We start from the raw sequence: 17,233 nt of genomic DNA, 5'->3' as shown, positions 1-17,233 counted from the left end.
AACTCAATGATAGTACTCTTACTGCCTTCAAAGGGCATTTATCTGTTCTTAATTCAGTTAAAATTTTAGGAGTCAGATTGACTACTGGGCTTACTTTTTCATTGTTCTGTGGCCCTCAGGCAGGCAATGTAGCCCAAAAGTGGATGTCACTAGTTGTAAAGGAGTCATAAAAATGACATTAGGTAAAGGGCTGATTCAGGCAGTCTGTTATAGAAGCAAGAATAGAGCTAGAGGCTGAGAGCCCTCCCAACCTATATGTGAATTCCAAAGACTAGACAGTTCCCTCACTAGGTAATAAAACAATTTCTGGTTGTGTTTAACTCATTTTCCAACACCTGCCAGCATGGTTCAAAGTTATGTGGGACACTTAGTTGAGTAAAGGGAAAAAATAAAAAATTGAAAATACTTTATGGATAGCTCCCAATGTTGCTATCAATACAGAATGATGCATTTATATTGTAAAGTGTGATCATTTGCATCATTATTTTTGTGAAGGTGAATTTCTTATTGACTGTTTCATCATAATACTTTACTACATAAGACTTGCAGGGCCACCGATACCAAATGAGGCATGTCCCTTAAACTACAGAATGAATGGCCATAGTAAATTAAACTCAGTCTCATACCTAATGAATGTGGGGGAAAAGAGAGACAGAAAGAACAGGGCAGATTCTGAGCCCAGTTAGAATATTTAGGGAATGTAGCTGCTACAGCAGAATAAGTCCTTATTATGCATGTGCCAACAACAATTTTTCAAAAGCTTTTAATTTAGCCAAACTACTGGTAGATTTTCTCTGAACTAGGAAAAGGCGTATCTCTGGCAAAAAAGCTACCCACTAACAAATGTTAAATCTAGGGGCACTAGAGTAACTCACAGAAAAAGTAACTAGATGTTTTTAATAGTGGTGAAACAAAATATTTTTCCTGGTTCTTGGAAATGCCTGTATCATTTTGGCGAAAATCAAATAAATAAATAAATAAATCAGTATTAGGCAGTAATCTGGCATGAAATGTTCAGCCTAAACTGTTAACATTTGAAAAGTGATAAGCAACTGAAAACAATGGGAAATACCTGGCAACCTGCATACCTCATAAAAATCCAGTATGTTTGTTTTACAAAGCACTTGATACTTACAATTGCTATTAGCTTCATTTTTCAGTCCTGCCTACGGCACTTACCAGCAATAGAGTTATAGGGTGAAGGTAGAGCATATAGGTTGGTGTGAATTAATGTACATGTCAAATGATTCTAATTCATTTCAGAACACCTTCCCTTTAAGAGCAGCATATGGACCTAAGATGAAAATGACCACCCTTAAAATATGTCTGAGCTTTATTAGCTAAAATGGTGCTTATATTCAATTCCAGGGAGTCCTAGATATCACCTGGATGTTGAAAATGACAGACTCCAAAGTTAATTAAGTTTAGAAGAAACAGAGTGATGACTGATTTAAAAGCCATATGACTCAGTTGTGGCCTCCAGGGTGGAGGAGATGTATGAATAGAAGTGAAGCTATCATGTTGGGGTACTGCATGCACTGCTCCTCTGTAGAGTATCTGCTACTCAGCTGCTTATAAATGAAAGTTGGAAGCTGGGTTGAGAATGGCTGAAAAAATTGATCTAAGGTTTTTACAGTGGCACACGTTTCTAGTTGATGGATTCCCACTGCAATGATTGGGATTCATGTCCCATATGTATTTGATGATACAGGGAAATAATGTATTGGGTAAAGAATATGAGATTCTTATTGCATAGAAGTTGAAATAGGCACTTACAATATCCTGAAGCAGGCTGTTTTTAACTTTTTAGCCTAAGGCGGTACTTGTGGTCAGAGATGCTGTCCAAATAAATTTAAAAAAATGTTATAAACAAGACTACAGTGACGTGTTAGTCATGCTTAACTGATCCATGTATTGTAAAGCATGAGAAACTTTCTAACTGCAAGAACAATAGAACAATGGAACAAACTGTCTAAGGAGATTGTGGAAGCTTCTTCACTGGAGGGTTTTCAAAAGGAGGCTGGATAGCCATCAGTCTTGGATGTTTAGACCCTACAAATCCTGCAGTTTGGCAGGGGGTTAGAATAGATAATCCTTTTGGTACCTTCTATTTCTATGGTTCTATAATTCTATCTCATGGCAGTACAAATGCTGTCCATGAGTTGACATTAGTTTACTTGGAAAGTACATGTTGAAATTCTCAAAGGTAGCATACTCTGAGTATTTGAAAGTTGGAAGGGTGGGGGGGGGGGGGGACATAAACTGAATTATTTTGCATATGCAGTACTCCCAGCTGTGCTTCTACAAGTTCTGCTGTTTACTTGATAGCATGAAATATGAGATTATTATATATACTGAAGGACAAGGCTAGAGATAACTGGAATGAGCTGTGCAATATGATTGACAGAACAAATATTATTGGTCTGCTAGCATATACAGTCGCCTCTGTTTAAATCTTGTAACTCCTGGGTTTTTATTTTTAATTGCATTTTAAATTTTCCCCTCAACATGCGTTGTTCTTGCCTGTCTTTCTCTTTGGTCTTTGCATTTTCAGCAGCTACTACCACTAAAATCAGCATACTGCTCCATCAGCCTCTGGCAGGACTAGTATCACAACCAATGGTATATCTTCTAATACCTCTCTGGAGGCTGACTGAGCTAGCTCTGCAACCAGTTCATTCTCTAGGTCTGAGGTCTGAAAGTCTGTGTGTGCCTCCAAAACAAGGTTAACACATTAACATCACAATATGTGTTCCATCAAATTCTTTTCTTTCTTTCTTTCTTTCTTTCTTTCTTTCTTTCTTTCTTTCTTTCTTTCTTTCTTTCTTTCTTTCTTTCTTTCTTTCTTTCTTTCTTTCTTTCTTTCTTTCTTTCTTTCTTCTAAGCTTTATTCAGTGCAAAATGTATGTGAAGAATAAAAATCATTCAGAAACAATGAGTATTCAGTTATCCATCTGATATAATTGAATATTTAACAAATTAGACTGTTTATTTCAGTTTAGAAAAGAGGAGACTGAGGGGGGGTATGATAGAGGTATATAAAATCATGAGTGGTGTGGAGTGAGCAGATAAAGAAAAGTTATTTATTAGTTTCCATAATAGAAGAACTAGAGGACACCAAATGAAATTAATGGGTAGCAGATTTAAAACTAATAAAATTAAGTTCTTCTTCACACAGCGTGTAGTCAACCTGTGGAACTATAGGGCTAGGACTATAAGGGTATGTCTACACTACAAAGTTAATTTGAACTAACAGCCGTTAGTTTGAATTAACTTTGATAGGCACTACACACACGAACCGCTAGCTCGAACTTAATTCGAACTAGCAGAGCGCTTAAACATCATTCCACGAGGACTAACGCCTAGTTCGAATTAACTAGTTCGAATTAAGGGCCGTGTAGCCACTTAATTCGAACTAGTGGGAGGCTAGCCCTTCCCAGCTTGCCCTGGTGGCCACTCTGGCCAACACCAGGGAAACTCTTCTGCCCCCCTCCCAGCCCTGGAACCCTTAAAGGGGCACGGTCTGGCTACAGTGTTTGTGCCAGTTGCAAGCCTGCCAGCACCCAGCCAACAGACCCTGCACCTGCCACCTGATGAGCCAGCCACCCGCTGCCTCCCAGCCCTCCCCCTCTTCCCGGGACCAGGCTGGCGGCTCACAGGGGCCTGCCCGGGGCTGCAAGAGGCGGGCGCCTGCTTGGTCAAGTGCGGAGATCGTGAACCTCATCGAGGTTTGGGGGGAAGCCTCCAACATCCACGATCTCCACACTAGCCACAGGAACGCAGCTGTCTACAGCTGCATGGCTGCCAGCCTGGCCGCCAGAGGCCACCAGTGGAGCCGGGAGCAGGTCCGCTGTAAAATTAAGGACCTGCGGCAGGCCTACTCCCGGGCCTGCCAGCCAGGGGCCGACCCAGAGGCCTGCCCCCAGGTTGAGGCCCTGGACCGTATCCTGGGGGCTCATGCTGTCCATGCCCCCCGGGTGGTGATCAACCCCGGGGCAGAGGGACCCGTCCTGGACACGGAGGAGGAGGATCAGGAGGACGCCGAGAGCCGGGAGCCTGGCCAGGACCCAGGACCCCCAAGGAACCCCACAGAGCACATCGCCTGTGTCGTCCGAGGCTGGGGAGGGCTCCACATGTGAGTACCATCATGCTCCCCTTATGTGTACGGGAGGGTGGGGGGAGAGGGAGCCCAGGGACCATGCGCCTGGGCCTTGCCCACCATGGAACAGCAGCTGGGTGTCATGCAGGGGCTTTGGCGTTGCAGAGGGGGGCTGGGTTTCACCCACCTTGTCCCCAGGGAGAATTGACCACTGCTCTTGTTTCACCACAGCCGCAGCACCTGGGAATGCAGGGCGCACCACCCCGCCTGCAACAGCCACCTGCACCCAGGCCAGCAGGCGCACCAGGAACCAGGAGGACTACCAGCGGCGGCACCTGTGGTTCCTGGAGCACCAGCTCCGCACCCAGGACCACTGGGTCCAGGAGGAACTTCGGCTGGGCCAGCAGAGCTTGGAGGCACTGGAGGAGCAGGGCCGTGCCCTCAGAGGCCACCTCCAGACCCTGGTCGACAGGTTCCTGCCTCCTCCTGCTCCAGCTCCTGCGGCTGCCCCAGCTCTTGCTCCTCCTCCCACCCCTACTCCCCCTGCTCCTGCTGCCCCTGCTCCTCCTGCCCCTGTTCCCCCTCCCGATTCCTCTGCACCCCCCATCCCTCCTGTGCCACCCTCCACACCCATTCCCCCCTGATGCCCCCGTACCCACAGTGCTGCGAGATGGGAGAGCCAGCCGGACCCCCCAACCCTGAGCTTTCCCTTCCCTTCCTCCCCTTCCAGCTCCCTCCTCCCAGGCTTCTCCCGCCCTCTCCCACCCTCATTCCCCTCTCTCCCCACCCCAGTTATGTAAAATAAAAAGAGATTTTTGTTAGCAAAACAGGTGTCTTAATTGACATTAGGAAGGGGGGTTAGGAAGGGGAAGGAGGGGAGGGTGGAAGAAGGCCCCAGTGGGGCATGCAGGGAGAGTTCAGTCCTTCTCCTCCACATGGAAGCTCTCCCGCAGGGCTTCCCGGATCCGGACGGCCCCCCGCTGGGCTTCCCGGATGGCGGCGGTGCGGGGCTGAGCATAGTGTCCAGCCATGCGCTCAGCCTCAGCCATCCAGGCTGGCAGGAAAGCCTCCCCCTTCCTTTCACACAAATTGTGCAGCACACAACATGCTGCCACCACGGGAGGGATATTGTGCTCTGCGAGGTCGAGACGGGTGACTAGGCATCTAAATCTGGCTTTCAGTTGCCCAAAGGCCCCCTCAATGATGATGCGGGCCCTGGTCAGCCTGGCATTAAAGGCCTGGCGGGACGGGTTGAGGTGCTCCGTGTAGGGCTTCATGAGCCAGGGCTGTAGGGGGTAGGCCGCATCCCCCACCAGGCACACGGGCATGTCCACGTCCCCAACCCTGATTTTGTGGTCAGGGAAGAAGGTCTCTGCCTGCAGCCTCTGGCACATGGAGGAGTTCCGGTACACCCGTGCGTTGTGTGCCTTGCCGGACCAGCCCACATTAATGTCCGTGAACTGCCCTCGTGGTCACACACGGCCTGTAGGAGCATGGAGAAGTACCCCTTGCGGTTCATGTACTGGGAGGCCTGGTGTTCCGGGGCACAGATGGGGATGTGCGTCCCGTCAATGGCTCCCCCGCAGTTGGGGAAGCTGAGGGCGCCGAACCCCTGGATGACAGTATCCGGGTCGGCGAGGCGGACCACCCTGCGGAGCAGCACCCGGTTGATGGCCTTGACCACCTGCACAGAGACACAGCAAAGCGCGAATCACTGGGGCGCCCGGGTGGCTGGGAGTGTTCGTGCCCTGGCAGTGCCCCGCGCCCCACTCCTGGAAGCAACCCCCCCGGGTGGCGTGTAGTACGGCTGGGTCAGGCCGACCCCTCCAGTGCGGGGCACTTTCGCCTCCTCCCCCACACTCCCTCCATTTTCCCTGGGGCGGCCCATCCCCTCCTTGCAACCCCCCTCTCCTCTGGCCCAGTGGCTGGCGAGTGCCGTACCTGCATGAGCACTGCTCCGACAGTGGATCTACCCACGCCGAACTGGTTCCCGAAGGATCGGTAGCTGTCCGGCGTGGAGAGCTTCCAGAGGGCGATGGCCACATGCTTCTGGAGGGCCTCATGTGAGTGTCCCTTCTCTGCAGAGCAGGGGCAAGCCACTCGCAGAGCTCCAGGACGGTGTCCCTCTTCATCCTGAAGTTCTGGGTCCACTGTCTGTCTCCCCAGCTCTCCAGGAGTATGCGGTCCCACCAGTCGATGCTGGTGTCCAGACGCCAGATGCGGCGGGGAACACCGGCATCCGGGCACTGCTGCGGCTCCTTCACGGCCCCCAGGGTAGCCAGGCGGAGAGGCAGGGGACTGATGTGCACCAGGTGGTGCCAGGCAGCCTCCAGCCATTGCTGCCAGGCTTGCAGCAGCAAGTCCACAAACTGCACCAGAAACTGCAGGGCAAGCTCTGGCTCCATGTTGCCACCTGCGGCGGTGTCCCCGAAGGGAACCACCGACACATGCGGGCGCAGAGAAAAACACTTTGCTGTCCCTTGGCGAGGTAGGCAAGCAAGCAGAAAAGCTGAGAACCGGCTGTCCAGGGGGGTCCCTTTAAGCATGAGCCTCAGATAACCTCAGACAGCAGCCACACAAAGCAACTACCGACCTGATGCCCTGCCAGAACCGGTTTCAGGTGCCCTTAAATGCGCCTCTGTGTCCAATCAGTGTGGACGCGCTAGTTCGAATTAGCAAAATGTTAATTCAAACTAGTTTTTAAGTCTGGATGCGCTAATTTGAATTAGCTTAGTTCGAATTAACTAATTCGAACTAAGTTAGTTCGAATTAGCGCTGTAGTGTAGACATACCCTAAGAGAGTTTAAAGAGAAGCTAGATAATTTCTTGGAGGTTAGGTCCATAAAAGGCTATTAGCAGGGGATAGAAATGGTGTCCCTGGCCTCTGTTTGTCAGAGGCTGGAGAAGGATGGCAGGAGACAAATCGCTTGATCATTGTCTTCGGTCCACACTCTCTGAGGCACCTGGTGCTGGCCACTGTCGGCAGACAGGCTACTGGGCTAGATGGACCTTTGGTCTGACCCAGTACGGCCGTTCTTATGTTCTTGTATGTTATGAATTCAACAGTACTGCAAAGTTTGGTTCATTCCCTCCCCCATCCTCCCCACCCCACCCCACCCCATTCATTTTAACTGTGTAGAGAGAGACCTATTCAGTTGTAAATATGTGAATGAAACTCTCATAGAAAGTTCTAGGCCAAGTTCAATGGTGATATAAATTCTATTGTAAGTTATAGGTAAGGGAAAAGTTCAAAAACATATGTCCATGGTCATAATAGTGCAACTTTCATTTGGCTTTCAGTTGTTGTTCAACCAATGTGCACCTCTAATGCCAGGGGTATGGTTAAGATTGTGAGCTCTCTAGGGCTGCTCAGCTATATGAACAATATCTGACACATGGGGCCCATTCTGATCCTAACTGGAGAATTCCTAATGCTACTGTAATATAAACGACTAGTGATGAGCATAAAAGCCCCAATATACCCTCATTAACTTATGAAACACCATCTCCAACAGTCCCAGGGTCAACTGGGTTTGAACAGAAGTAGGCTCATGTTAGGTCCACTATCTAGCACCATTGTGAATTTAGAGTAATATTACTGAAGCTAGTAGAGTTATACTAGTGACAGCAATCTAAGATCAGAATTAGGACAAATGGGAAGAGATAAACCTAATATTAGGGACAGAATTGAGTCCCTGTTGAATAACCATTGGTATAATTTATCCTTGTTTTGAACATGAATATCATATCAATGACATTTATTTGTTTGGTCCTTTAAGCAAATTTATTCATCCAATTATCACATTCAGTCAGAATTAATTGTGGCTGTAGATGATTATGTATAAAACATTGTAGGTGCAAAATTGGAGGCAGGTTTGAGGACTGTGAAAATTTGTGACTTGATTTTTCAGTGTGTGCACTTATAACTCTAGTTAAGCCAATGATAGCTGCATATGTTTAGCCCCTATGAAAATCAGTCATTTGGAGCATTCAACTTTATGTTGTCAACTGCTCTGGCTCTCTTGCTTCTTCTGAGTTCCTTGTTCACCTTAATTGCCTGGCATTAACACCTTTGTTCATTCCCTTAGACTTCTTTTTACCAAAATATATTCACAGATGAAAACAGTCCCAAAATTTTAGTTGAAGATTTATTATCTTTCCTCTTAGATCTGGGTTCTTGCTTGCAAAGTCTAAACTTAGGGTTTACTTCACCTTTCATTTAGACTCTTGTAAATTAAGAGTAACATCAGTAAAGTAATATGGTTTAATACTGATCAGTTCACAGCCTGGCTGAAAATATATTCCCTAGGTACAACATTCTTTATTAGTATAAATCTGGAAGTGGCTTGCAGGAAAGCTTAATCTTACAAAGACTTTTGTTTTGCCGCTGCAGTAATGAAAAAAACAGAGTTGGGTTCAGGAGGCAATAGCCAATATGGAGTATTCTTGTAAGACATTACAAATTAGCTGTTTCACCAGAACCTACACAATTAATTAGAAGCTATGGAATCTACATTGAAGCTAAATATTTTTCATGTATGTAATGGGTATTTCAGTTCCAAACTAGCAAATAAAATTATCTTTATGCAATACTTTTTTATTGAATGCAATAAACAAGTCAACAGAGACCATCTGGCCATTATCAGGGTTAACTTTTGCTGGTTTTTTGGATTTATTTCAGGAGTTCTTACTAAATGTGGGTTAAAATGACAAATAATGCCAGAACTTCAATACTTTCCAGGTTTGGTAAGCTATAGAGAACAGGACAGAATTGTGTTTCATTCCTCTGCTTCTGTGCAATAAATGTCTGATCAGCCATAGATATATGTACAGTAATTGGAACTTTTTTCTGCTCATTTCAATACCTTGTATGGGACAAACCATTTTTGTCTCAAACTGCTATTCAAAATATTAATACTGTATGTATATTCAGCTATCTCTGTCTGATATATGTATAAAAAGACATGATGTAAACAATGTACAAAATATATATATATACATAATGAATATGGTTGGAAAGATCACATATAGAACATTGTGCCTATAGAACATTGTGCAGATATTAAAGTAAAGCTCTTATTAAGTCTTCTAATGAGAATAAAATAGCACTGCTGAATATTCTCAGTGGTTTCTACAGATGAAAGGCACCTAATGGATAATGTAGTCAGCAGACACAAACACTGAAAAGACAACTGACTCATCTCTCCATAGCCAGTAGTTTCCAAACTGGGGAATTAACCCCCCTAGGAGGGCATGGAGGAACATTGGGAGGAGAGACCCGGCAAAAAGGGCATGTCTACACTGGGGACTTATTTCAAAATAACTCCCTTTATTTCAAAATAACTAAGTGAATGTCCACACCACCTAGCCTGCTATTTTGAAATAATGGGCTTGTTATTTTGAAATAATAATTCTTGCTTGTGAAAAGGAATAAACTTATTTCAGATAGCTATTTTGGGAGTGTAGACATACTAACCTGGTAGTGTAGATGTAGCAAAAGGTACCTGGGCTGTATTTCTAGCTGGGGGAGGGACACAAACGCAGGTAAGCTATAACTAGATTTTTCTATTCAGCTGTCATGGGGTTGATACTCATCCCTCTCTAGGTGGGGACTAGGTACTCTACAGCCTCATGGTTGGGCTCAACACTCTGTGTAAAAAACTTGGGTCTTACCCCATTGTCCTGATTAGCAAGACAACACGGTCGGGCAGCTAGAGTCCCTCAAAAAGCCCCTCTCTCTCAGAGCAGTATGGCCTAACAGCCAGACTCAATAACAACATCCCTCTCTCACAGGGTGGTATCCCCCAAGTCAGTAACAATGCCCCTCTCTCACAGGGCAGTGTAGCTAGTGGCTACAGTCAATAACATTTGGTGCAGGCTCTCCACTAGTTCCCAAGCCAGGTCCCTGCCAGTGGTGCAGTTACATACCGTCAGCTCTAACTAAACATGCCAAGCTGTTCTGGGAAGTTTTCCCCCCACAAAAGTCCCCTATGTCATTTCTTCCCCAACTCTGTCTCTCCAGCTCTGGGTTCTCCATCTCTTCCCTCTTCATGACATCCCAGGCTGGCAAGCCTGTTTCATTTTCCTCTTGGTTGGTGTTGATGTCCTGATGTGCAGGTGGTCCTTCCTCAGGAATTAGAACAGCACTCTCTTCTCCATCAGTTGTCAGGGTAGACTGAGCTGTTATGCAAGCTTTTATACCTAGTCTCCAGCTAGTGCATGCCCAGCACAACTGATAGGGTGGGGCCTGATTAGATAAGCAAGTAGGGTTAACTTTTGCATTACCAATGTGGGTTTGACACACCCCGTCACAATGACACGTTTTATTTTTTCACTATTTACTTCTAATTTTACTCATTTTGGTTGTGAATATGCATCATGTCAAATGTGTCTAATGAAGATTATGGGAACTGAATTAATTCATCTCCTTCAAAATCTGTCTTAAAAATGACTCTTTGTTTAAATTTAGAAGATAATGAAGAAAGAAACTTAAAACTATACATTTAAGACAAAAGAACCATTACTGATGGGCAATGCAAATTAGTATTACTCTTTTGCAAATTATTTCTATTCCTTCAAAATAGGCAATTATTTCTTTAGTTCTTCATACATAGAATTATTAATGATTGTAAAGATGTTACTATTTTTTTAAAGTGAGAGAGCTGTCTTAGACTCATTTGTCTTTCTCTGGTTTTAGTGAAAGTGGGATGAACACATCTCTTGATAGTAATTGTTAGTGATCTCGTTTTCTTAAAAATAACAAAAATGAATGATCCCATAGCACCTTAGAGACTACCATAATTGTGGATAGTATCATGAGCTTCCATGGGCACAACCTTTTCTTGTTTGCATCTAGAAGATGCTTGTGATCCTGGTAAAGGTTTCAGATCTACAAACCACTTCCAATGAGTTTTGGTCTACATAATTTCTCCTCTTTTGCTAAGAGTACAGCTACACTGCAAGGCAATTTTGGGATACCAGAGGTATCCCAAAATAGCTACTATGCGTCTACACAAGCTGACCGTTATTTCAAAATATTTTTCAAAACAATAGATGTGCTATTTCAGCATCCCAGTAACCCTCATTCCACAAGGGTTAATGGATGTCTCAAAATAGTGCGTTATTTCGAAATTGGGCACTGTGAAGATGAGCCAAATTTCAAAATAAGCTATTATGAAATAGATTTGAAATAAGATACACAATTTGCAAAGCGTAAAATATGTATCTTATTTTGAGTTTAGGGTGCTGGGTAGATGCACCCTAAGCAACAAATATCAGCAAGGCCTAAGGAGGAAAACTAGTTGCTCACACTTTTATATCTGTTACGGGGGGGGGGGGGGGGGTTTTTGTTGTTGTTTTTTTGCCAGTCCTCCAGCTAAAACTAGAACAGGTAATGAGTCTCATTTTATTTTGAAATATAAATGGAGAATGAATACACATCCTCAATTGAGCTGGAAAGGGATTTAACATTCAAAATATTGATTAGAATCTGCTTACTTATGCACCATTGATTGTGAACTGCAGTTAATCCCCTTATCTGAAACTGTGGTTTCTGTATGAAGTTGAGACTCGCATTCTAATAATTGTCTAATAGTGATTTCATGTTGCTTCTACAGCAAACACACAAAAAGCTGGCAAATTCAAATGCCAAAAAGGACGATACTTATCTTAACGTAGCACTTTTTTTGAGATTGTATGTAATGTGATTTCATTCAACACCTAGAGAAATATAAAATGGGTGCTCAGGTCAAAGCTTCATGCTGCTCAAGTTGAAGCAAGACTGGCAGGTGTCAGTATCCCTGTAAATAGTAGCTAGTGAGCTGTGAGCCATTTATCAAGCCTGTCTTTAAAGTTAGGTTAGAACTTGGGGAATATAAAGAATCAGAATATAGGAAATTACACCACAGTAATCTGATAAAATATTGATCAAATAAAAAGTGCCAGCTCAGTATTAATCTGTTACATATCTCATACCCTGAGACAAACATTCTGGAACATGCTTTCTCATGTACAATGTCAATTCAGGTTGATTCTTGATTATAATTTTCAGTAACCAGTGATCAGTGCTTGAACCTGAACATGATGTTTTTCTCTGACAGATAATTGTGATGATCAGCTGGTGTCTGCCTTGCCTCAGTCTTCATTCAGTAGTTCATCAGAGCTGTCTAACAGTCATAGTCCTGGCTTTGCAAGGCTTAATCGAAGAGATGGTGAGTCTATTGTCTGTTGATTTGTGCAAAATTTACTCTATTCTCCCAAAACATTTTATTGCATAAAGTAAAATAAATAGAAAAAAAATAAATGAGGGCCAGTCTGTATTTTCAACTTTATCTTTCAAAGAATGCTGAAATGTCAAAAAGTAAGAATGTACATCTTCAAAAAAATCTGTTTAAAGTTTTAGGAAATATAGGATGTTTTTTCCTGGGAGTTAGGCCACTGTGTCGTATACAAGTATCCAGAGGTACATCTACACAGCAACATTATTTTGAAACAACTTAGTCTGTATCTATATGGCGGGCAGTTACTTTGAAATAATGTCGAAATACTATCAATCTGGAAGACTTCTTACTCTGACTCCTGCAACACTCATTGTACGAGGAGTAAGGGAAGTCAGAGGAAGAGTGCTCTATTTCAAAATAAGTGCTGTGTAGATGCTCCCAATTTCGAAATAAGCTACTCAATTGGTGTAGCTGAATTTGTGCAGCTTATTTCAAGTTTAGCCCTGCTATGTAGCTGCATCTCAGGAGAACTATTGCAGTAACTGCATACATACTAGATACTTTCATGTAATGCTAATAGTAGATGAAGCTGAATCAACTCAGAAAATGTACTTTGATAAGGGCCAAATGTTTGGATACTTGAAATTTGGACTGGAAGAAAAGGCTATTTCATCAGTTTTCTTTTATTTCTATTTCTGTCATTCACTTCAATGGGGCTAAGATAGAATATTGATGAAAAGATTTATAAAAATGTGATTTTTGTTTTTTGGAAATTCATCAAAATTTTTATGAAAATTCATGTGTTTTAATTCTTTGACCATCACTAATAATGGCACTATATGCATTCATATAACCTATACTGGAAGCTAATGACAAACTTCAACTACCGATATTTTGTTCCTGGTTTTTTTTTTAAGTGATCAATTGCAGATAGTTGTACATTAGGTGAACATGCAGTAGTATGTCTACATCTGCTTGCAAAATGTTAGTAATTATGCAAGCATATGCAGGTGTGCAATGTATTTGAACTATGGCCTCTTGGAAACTATGGATATCGTTTATATCCATCCAGATTCCAGACCTAATTCTTAGATATGTTTTCCATATCAGATTCTGAAATGATAAAGTGTTTAAATGGCACATCTCATTGTTGAATTAAAATGCAATTAAATTAGATTTTGTTTTAAGAAAAAACATTGCTGAATTGTTACTGAAAGATTTTATTTAATTTTGGACTTGTAACAGAGGATTCTGTAATTATTTGGTTTAGCTATTGGTTAACTAACTTCACTATAATAATTTGAAAATATCTATTGTCATGAAAATTCACGGCGAAGAGAAATTTCTTTTAATTACTATAAACGTATTTTCTGCTGCTAATGACAAATCTATTAAAATACTTTGTGTGAAGAACAACTGTTTCAAAGCTTTTTGACAATATCTGAGAATATATGAATTCTTTGTCAAGAAAAAAATGAGTTAGACATTGATTCAAGGACATATCACTATTGACATTGTGTTGTTCTGTCTGCATATTTGTAATGACTAATTACATTCAAAAGCCAAATTAAAAAATAAGCATAAGTATTTAGGACATTGAAGAGAAAAACAAACAAACTTTGAAATATCAAGATATTGCCACCATTAGCCTCATTAGACATGCATGCGGCAACTCAATCATTCTTGTCAATAATGCACTCAAAGTGATTTTTCTTTTTTCCTGTGTGCTAAGGTGGTTCTTGATCTTGCCATCAAAGTGCTACTGATGAGGGAGAACAAAAAGCTTCAGAAATTTTTTTAAGTAGCAATAAAGTGGAATGACACACAGTGGAGTTATTGATAAACAAAAGCCCGTTGGCTGAAGTAGCTGAATTTATTTATATTTTAGAGTTACTTTGTGGGGACCAAACCCTTAGTCAAGCTTAAAATGCATGTGGACAACAGCATTTTATATTGTTTCTCAATAAGAGAGCCTCATGCTTAGGACTAGATTGTGACTTGGACTACTACCCTGTGCAAGAGCCCGATTTACACCCCTCTGTGATCTACTTCAATTTGGGGCCAAGTGCATAAGTGTAAGCAAGGCTACTCACCTGGACAAGCAAAGGGCAGAGTAGCTGAGTCAGTGTGGGGCAGAAGATTTACTACATGCACAGACCCTCAGAAAATTACTACTACTAAAAGCAAGGAATAAGCTGGGAAGAAAGGACCAAGGGGGGTACGTCTAGACTACATGCCTCCGTCGACGGAGGCATGTAGATTAGCCAGATCGGCAGAGGGAAATGAAGCCGCGATTAAAATAATCGTGGCTTCATTTAAATTTAAATGGCTGCCCCGCTCTGCCGATCAGCTGTTTGTCGGCAGATCGGGGCAGTCTGGATGCGACGCGCCGACAAAGAAGCCTTTCTTGATCGGCACAGGTAAACCTGGTTTCACGAGGCATACCTGTGCCGATCAAGAAAGGCTTCCTTGTCGGCGCGTCGCGTCCAGACTGCCCCGATCTGCCGAGAAACAGCTGATCGGCAGAGCGGGGCAGCCATTTAATTTTAAATGAAGCCGCGATTATTTTAATCGCGGCTTCATTTCCCTCTGCCGATCTGGCTAATCTACATGCCTCCGTCGACGGAGGCATGTAGCCTAGACACACCCAGGGTGTGCTTCTGAGTCTCTGTGTGTTCTAAGGCTATACTTGAGTAGTACTCAAAATCACAGTTTAGCCTTTAATAACACTATTATTTCAAATGCTAAAAAACCCTCTGGTTATTGAGAGCACTCAAATGCATTCAGTTCACCCCTATCTATTAAATAAGAATTTACTTATGTTGATAAGTATGTAAGGTAACTAATAGTAATACTCAATACTTCCAGGGAGCGTTCTATCCGTGGAGCTGCATGGTACATTGGAATGCACTCTGATTGAAACTGTTTGTGATGAAGTAGAATGAAAGTCCCAAATTGCTTCATTACAACATGTAAATTCTAAATTGAATTAGTGTGAACCTCCCCTTAGAATAAAGTTATGTTAAAATAAAATGACTTCATTCTAAGAGGGATTGACTGTGTTCTAAAATGTTCATAAGGATGCTTGTCTTAGGACCTTATTTTGCATTTCTTTGTGAGATGATGGCAGGATTATCTCAGTACGGTGCCCTCCCAAGATTAATTTATTTAGTCATATCTCTTACACTATTAAATCTATCAGCATCACAGTAGAATGCATTATTACCCTTTAAATTGCCTTCACCTTCACTGTGATCAGGAACTAGTAATGATTACAGCTTTACCCCTGGCATCTTTCTATTATACGTGTATCCAAAGCAATGGGTTGTTTAATTAGAAGATTGCTAGCTCTCTGTCTACTTATTCTTCACCTCTGAGGGTCACAGTACTCAGCAGGATACAGATATGATTCTGAATGTCTCATTCATCCATCATGGTCAGACATTTTCTTGATTTACTAGTTCATGACCAGAAAACCTGGTCACCCGCTTTTACAAGGCATCTCCTCTGGAGATGGAAGTGGGGGAACACTGAAAATGCCCTCTGACCTTTTAAGAGGGCATGAAACCATTAAGAGGTGCAACCTCAGATCGGATGTGGTAACCCGCTGAATTTAAGCATATTAGTCAGTGAAGGAAAAGAAACTAACCAGGATTCCCTCAATAATGGTGAGTGAACAGGGAAGAGCCCAGCACCGAACCCCTGTCCCACAGTGGGGTGCGGGAAATGCGGCATACAGAAGACCCACTCTCCCCGGTGATGCTCTCGGGGGTACAAGCCCTTCTGATCGAGGCACAGCCCATTGATGGTGTGAGGCCGGTAGCAGCCCCTAGCACGCTGGGACCAGATCTTTTCAGAGTCGGGTTGCTTGGAAATGTAGCCAAAAGCGGGTGGTAAACTCTATCTAAGGCTAAATACTGGCATGAGACTGACAGTCAAAAAGTACCATAAGGGAAAGTTGAAAAGACCTTTGAAAAGAGAGTTTTCAAGAGATTGTGAAACCGTTAATAGGTGTGACCTCAGATCAGAAATGGCAAACCACTGAATTTAAGTATATTACTTGGTGGAGGAAAATAAACTAACCAGGATTCCCTCAGTAACGGTGAGTGAACAGGAAAGAGCCCAGCGCTGAATCCCCATCCCGCAGTGGGGTATGAGAAATGTGGTGTACAGAAGGCCCACTCTCCCCAGTGCCACTCTCAGGGGCCCAGGTCCTTCTGATAGAGGCACACCCTGTGGACAGTGTGAGTCCGGTAGCAGCCCCTGGCTTACTGGGACCAGGTCTTCTCGGAGTCAGGTTGCTTGGGAATGCAGCCCAAAGAGGGTGATAAACTCCATTTAAGGCTAAATACTGACATGAGACCAATAGTCAACAAGTACCATAAGGGAAAGTTGAAAAGAACTTTGAAGAGAGAGTTCAAGAGGGTGTGAAACCATTAAGGACATATAGGTGAGCTAAATCTTTAATGCTTGAATTGGGTTGAATAAATGAATGGTACATTGACTAATACATAATAAAGGCATAGGAAAATGCATATTCATGCACTGAGAGTGAGACAGTCTTGTCACTTTTTATTTTCAAGATGGGAAATGCTATTCCCCTCCCTCAATTACTGGACTAATTCATACTTTTAATTAGTTTAACAATTTTTCAAAGAACTAACCTCAACCAGGCTTTATTTTCATAATATAGGCTTTTGTGTCGATATGCCAACTATTTTAAATCTGTTCAGAATGACCCGAAACAAGTTCTAGAGACCCAATGGGGATCTTGACTTCTTTGAAATTAATGGGAGTTTTGTAAATATGTAAATCATGGGGAAAAAAGAATCAGGTCCTGCTTGTTTCCACCATTTGTATATGCTTTTCATAATAATTTCTGATGAAGTTCTATTCTAAGCACTGCTCTTGGAAG

At 43.0% G+C, this 17,233-nt stretch overlaps 1 protein-coding gene across 1 annotated transcript in view; it reads left to right on the top strand.

The window, feature by feature from the left end:
• The window catches only part of CNTNAP4 (contactin associated protein family member 4), a 304,206-nt gene that overhangs the window by 41,843 nt on the left and 245,130 nt on the right, over nt 1–17,233 (top strand). The window contains exon 2 of the mRNA XM_075931856.2: nt 12,199–12,309. Within this exon, the coding sequence (XP_075787971.2) occupies nt 12,199–12,309 (111 nt within the window). The remainder of the gene's footprint in view (nt 1–12,198; nt 12,310–17,233) is intronic.

Source organism: Pelodiscus sinensis, chromosome 6, assembly GCF_052426305.1.
Source record: "Pelodiscus sinensis isolate ZL-2025 chromosome 6, ASM5242630v1, whole genome shotgun sequence".
In the NCBI taxonomy this organism is placed as follows: domain Eukaryota; kingdom Metazoa; phylum Chordata; order Testudines; family Trionychidae; genus Pelodiscus; species Pelodiscus sinensis.
This window is presented reverse-complemented; position numbering and strand designations above follow the sequence as displayed.